Here is a 5,384-nt window from a genome sequence, read left to right as displayed (position 1 = left end):
TGGACTTTGCTTGACTTCATAGCTGGGGATATGGAGGCAAAGCTGCTTAAAATAAGTCAGATGATCTATCCTGAGGCTGGAAAATGGGAAGCCTCCTTTACCACTCCCTCATTCCTCATGCTTAGTCAAAAGTTTGATGAGTCTGTCTCAGCCATAGAAAGGGCCTTCATTATGAAAGGAGAGGGAGGCATACTTTGAACCTCTTATACAGTTAAAATTTGTAGCTTATAAATTATTAATTTCTTAGAACAGATGGTCTAGACTGGATAAAGTCCTTTTGCCATGATTCTGTTTAAAAAACTGACAGACCATCTATTTTGGGTTTGAATTGGCTCTTACAATGAACTGCTTTTCTCAGCAAATCTTGAAACATTACTCTTTTGAGTGAAAGGGTTAAAGCTTTGGAACACGGTTATCTTTGAGACATTAGAGAAGAACGTTGGAATTGAAGTTGTAGATCCCTCGAGAACGAAAGCTTTATTGTGACTATTATTTTTTCCATCCCTATGCAACCCTGCATCTAAGCCAATAGCATTGTAATCGTGGTCACACTTCAGATCAGTCCACAAGAGATGTTCTGGGTGAACTATAGAGTCATCCCACTAAGAAATTCTATGTTCAGTGGTGGTATTGTGTCTTGTATAAATTTGATTTTTTTTTTCTTTTTACCCTTCCTGGGCTGGACTTGTCCAGAAATCTTGTCTCCTTCCAGCTACATATAGCAGCTTAGGACTCCTTTGTATATGTGAGTTTGCTTGTTTGTCTTAAAGGTATAGGCAACATTTTAGTCTTAACACCTGTAGGCCAGTACTGGTGCTGCTGTCTTAGAAATTTTAGCACTGCTCTGATACAATAAAACCTTCTTTCTCTCCAACTGGTTCAACTTCAGCATATGCAGGATGTCCAGAACCTCTTCGAAATTTCATTGCAGGCCATCTGCTTGGGCGTCTCTGAAATAGAATGACAAAAAAATGACCATCAGGGTGAGGATCATATTATGATAAAAATATTTACCAGCTATAAATAGTCTGAGCATTTGGCTTCCAACAGAAAGGTTGCTAGTTTGAACCCACCAGCTGCTTCATGGTTGGAAGATGTGACAGCTTCTGTAAAGATTTATAGGCTCGGAAACCCTATGGGGCAGTTCTACTGTGTCCTGTTAAGACTGCTATGAATTGAAGTTAACTGACTGAATACTTTAGATAAAACTTTTGAGTTTTATTTCACACATATTATATTCTCTTATTATTGTTATATCGGGAATTAAAATGTAACCTTCTATATACCCTCGAGGAAACTCTGGTGGCCTATCAGTTGGGAGAAAGATGGACAATCTCCTCCCTTGTGATTTACAGTTGACGGTACCTAACAACATCATAGACACTCAGCGACCTTTGCTTCTATCTCTCTACTGTGTCACTAGCAACTTCTGCCAGATAACAGCTACCACTCCCCTCACAGTAATGAGAGATTCTCAAATGAGAGGTTTATGCCTTTTGCATCTTTATGTCTAAAATAAAGTGTCCAAAACATAGGTAAATACGACCTGTAATGAAAACACAAATCTTTGTTTTTTGACTGACACTTCCTATTCATTTATTAAAAACATAAATAAAATAACCAAACCCACTGCATCAAGTGGATTCTTTCTTTTACAGATGCTGTAAAGCAGGGTAGAATTAACCCACTAGGGTTCCCAAGGCTTGCAGGGAACATCATGCTAGAAAGGTGAAGGGTCAGTGAAAGAGAGGAAGATTCTTAATGAGATGAATTGATACAGTGTCTGCAGCAATCAGCTCAAGTGTATCAGAGATGATGAGTATGGTACAGAATAGGGCAAGGTTCAAATCTGTTGTTTGTAGAGTCCATAAGGGTCAATTTGATGGCACCTAACAATAATCATATTTAAAAATGCAGATGGTAACATCTTTCTCCTACAGAACACATGGTGGGTTCGAACTACTGACCTTCCAGTTTGCAGCCATGCTCTTGAATGCAGTGGCACCAGGGCTCCTTATTCAGGACCCAAGACCAAGCAATTTCATACCATTCCAAAAGTATGCTTTAATTTTTTTCCTAAAATTCTAGCAAATAAACTATCACTTATCTAAAGATATTAAATAAGCTAAAAATCTCCATGAATTACTTCTTATGCTGCAAAATTAAGAGATGTCATATTCTGAAAACTATATTCCTCATCAGAATTTGTGAACTCTCTTCTTGTAAATATCGCATGTGTAGATATGCTAGTCCTAAGTTACAGGTTATGTGAAGTGACAAAAGGAGAGTATTTCTCTACAGTGAGACTTCCATCAAACTACCGTTCTGTGATTTACAAATGGAAGTGCTGAAATGAATTATTAAGTCACAGGAGCAGAAGATATGAAAATGCATTTCACAGTCACTATGACACTAGAAACTATTATTCCATTTATCAAAGTGCCTGGAATTTTGGGGTAAATAAGACAATAAATACTGAAGGAAGTTTATTTCTATCTTTAATGTGGAAAAGGCTAAATATCAGTGAAGATACACTGGTATTTGGAGACTTTTTGGACTTGCCAATTATACACCACTGTCAGTGACTAATGGCTGTGGAAGAAGTTAGTACATCAGATGGACATGAGTATCAGCTCTCTATTCTGGGGAAAATGCCAAATTATAATAGTTATAATCTGCTTACTAATTGTACTATGTTCCACATATGTAATGTTTTGTGATCTAAATGTTTTACCCTACTAAGTCCCATTCTCCAAAATATGTTAAAACTAAACACATTGCTGTTTAGTCTATTTCTACTCAAGATATTATTATGTGTCACACTAGAACTGACTGACTCATAGTTGACCTTCCATCAGCTTTTCAGGATAGAACTTACTGATAAAGTTTGTAAGGCTTTTGTGTTGGAATAGATTTAATGAAAGTCTATAGAAAACTTGAATTTCCATTCATTTATTGTTGCACATTTTCCTCCTTTTCTCCCCCCACTCCCCATTTTCTTTTTGCTTTGGAAATTTTTTTTCATTGTTAAATAGACCCACCTACCCCAATTCACTTTACTATGCATCTCTTATCCTGGATTCTTGTCATGCCAATGATACCTAATCATATATTCCTTTTATACAGTTCTCTCCCTCGTCTGTTTCAATGCCATGGACATTATTTATTCCCTCTTTTCTTAGTTTTCCCCCAACCTCCATGTCAGTCCTGTTTTAGAACAGTGTCATTATGCAGTCTTTGTCCTTTTGTGACTCAGCATAATGTCCTCCAGGGTCATCCACTTTGTATAATATTTCATGAGTTCCTTGTTTTTCAGTGCTGCATAATATTCCATGTGTGAATACACCACAGCTTCTCTATCCATTCGTTTGTTGATGGGTATTTTGGTTGTTTCCAAATCTTTGCTATAGTGAACAAAGCCACAATAAACATGGGTGTCCATATATTTGCTTGGGTGTCAACTATGGTTTCTCTAGGGTATATTCCCAGTAGTGGAATTGCTAGGTCAAATAGTATTTCTATTTCCAACTTTTTGAGAAAGTGCCATACAGCCTTCCATACTGGTTGCACCATTTTACACTCCCACCAAGAGTGAATAAGGGTTCCAGTTTCTCTGCAACCTCTCCAACATTTGATATTTGTTGTTCTGTTAAATTTTGCTATTCTTACTGAGGTGAGATGATGTATCACAGTTGCTTTAATTTGTAGGGATTTTGAACATTTCTTCATGTGTTTTTGTGTCATCTGAGTGTCTTCTTTGGTGAAGTTTCTGTGCCCATTTTGCAACTGGGTTGTTTACCTTTATCTTTTTATAGCGCTCGAGTATTCTATAAATTCTAGATATAAGTCCCTTATCAGATATGTCATTACCAAATACTTTTTCCCAGTCTGCGGCTTCCCTTTTTACCCTGTTGGAGAAGTTTTTGGCTGTGCATAGGGATTTGATTGTTAGAAGGTCAATGGGTATTACAGTTACTTTTTGTGGAAGCAGACTGGCTGCCACATCATTCTCTTGCATTGCAATAGGTAGATTTGAACCACTGACCTTTTGGTGAATAGCCTGCACTACCAGGCTTCCTTAAGTTAAAATAAAAAAGCCAAATAACAAAACCATGCTTTAGTGTTGGGAGTGGAAACCATCACCAGTGCAAATATAATCACTAAGTGTCTCTAGACAGGAGGACACTGTTGCTTGTAGTCATAAAGATGTTTACAGGATAAGGTCAATAGGTTTCAGAACTCACTGTCTCTAAGCTCTACTCTGTGCAAAGTGACTTCACAACTGGTCACTTCTGAAACTCTAACCACCTACGTCCTGTCTCTGAGGCAAGTGTTGTGATGAAGTCTGTTCTGCAGCTGTACCCTGCACACACACTCCTTATCTTGGGGCCTACCGACAGGTGCAGCCCTGTTAACCTGCACTCATTTACAAGCCCATAAAGACTCTGGCCATAGATCTTTCATTAGAAAGGAGTACTAACGATAATATGTTGTTGGTGATGTGTTTGAAGGTTTCATTTTAAATCTATTTCATGTTTTGTCCTACATGATTTACAGGTACGACCTCATTTAATATGCACATCACAATCATTTACATTCACAATTCTGTCAAATAAGCAATGGCAGCGTTAAGACTGAAAACTAGATTGGTGTTTCCAAAGTTAATCATCCACCTTCTCCTATCTGGTTTCAAATTTGTCATTTTAAAAACTCTATAAATATAGAAAGACACTCTATTAGTGATTTACTGACTGGGGTAATCGGGATGGGTGTATCAGAGACAGTGTGATTAGCACAGGACAGAGCAGAGTTTGGGGCTATTGTACACAGGGTCGCTATAAGTCGCAAGCAACTCAACGGCACATAACAACAACAACATCTGGAATATTTCTTATGGCTGGTGCTAGATGTTGTGTTGAATGAAGAAAGTCCAAAGGAAATTCAAAGTTGGCTTCTAATTCATATGAGAGATGAAGATGTTTTCAAAAGGCTTTCTCATGGTAGGTTTAAAAGGCAAGAGAAAGTCATGATAGGAATGTTGATGCTGTTGCTAGTTACTGTCATGTCAGATCAGGCTCAAGGCCATACACAATAGAACAAAATATGGCCCCCCCCACACCACCTCCAGCATGACTGGCATTTTCAAATGCCTTGTTGCATCCACCTTGTATTTTGAGTACTTTCTGATGTAGAGGATTCACCTTCCAGCATTATGTTCTTGTTGTTGTTGTTGTTATGTATCGTCGAGTTGCTTGCGACTCACAGCGACCCTATGCACAACAGCCCTAAACTCCACTCTGTTCTGTGCCAATCGCACTGTCCCTGACACTCCCATCCCAATTATCCCAGTCACTGAATCAATCCACCTCATAGAGGGCCTTCCC

General features: G+C 38.3%; 1 protein-coding gene across 2 annotated transcripts in view; it reads right to left on the bottom strand.

Annotated features, from left to right (window-relative positions):
• Positions 1 to 305: 305 nt before the first annotated feature.
• Positions 306 to 5,384, bottom strand: part of PLXDC2 (plexin domain containing 2) — a 662,310-nt gene continuing 657,231 nt past the window's right edge. The window contains exon 14 of one of the 2 annotated variants that reach the window (XM_006887048.1): positions 306 to 950. In XM_006887048.1, coding sequence (XP_006887110.1) covers positions 834 to 950 — 117 coding nt within the window. In that variant the 3' untranslated portion in view covers positions 306 to 833. The remainder of the gene's footprint in view (positions 951 to 5,384) is intronic. The other variant, XM_006887049.1, reaches the window with a different exon arrangement.

This window comes from Elephantulus edwardii, unplaced genomic scaffold, assembly GCF_000299155.1.
Source record: "Elephantulus edwardii isolate Elephantulus edwardi_28Jun2011 unplaced genomic scaffold, EleEdw1.0 scaffold00054, whole genome shotgun sequence".
Classification (NCBI taxonomy): domain Eukaryota; kingdom Metazoa; phylum Chordata; class Mammalia; order Macroscelidea; family Macroscelididae; genus Elephantulus; species Elephantulus edwardii.
Note: the sequence above shows the minus strand (reverse complement) of the source record. Positions and strands in the feature narration are given on the sequence as shown.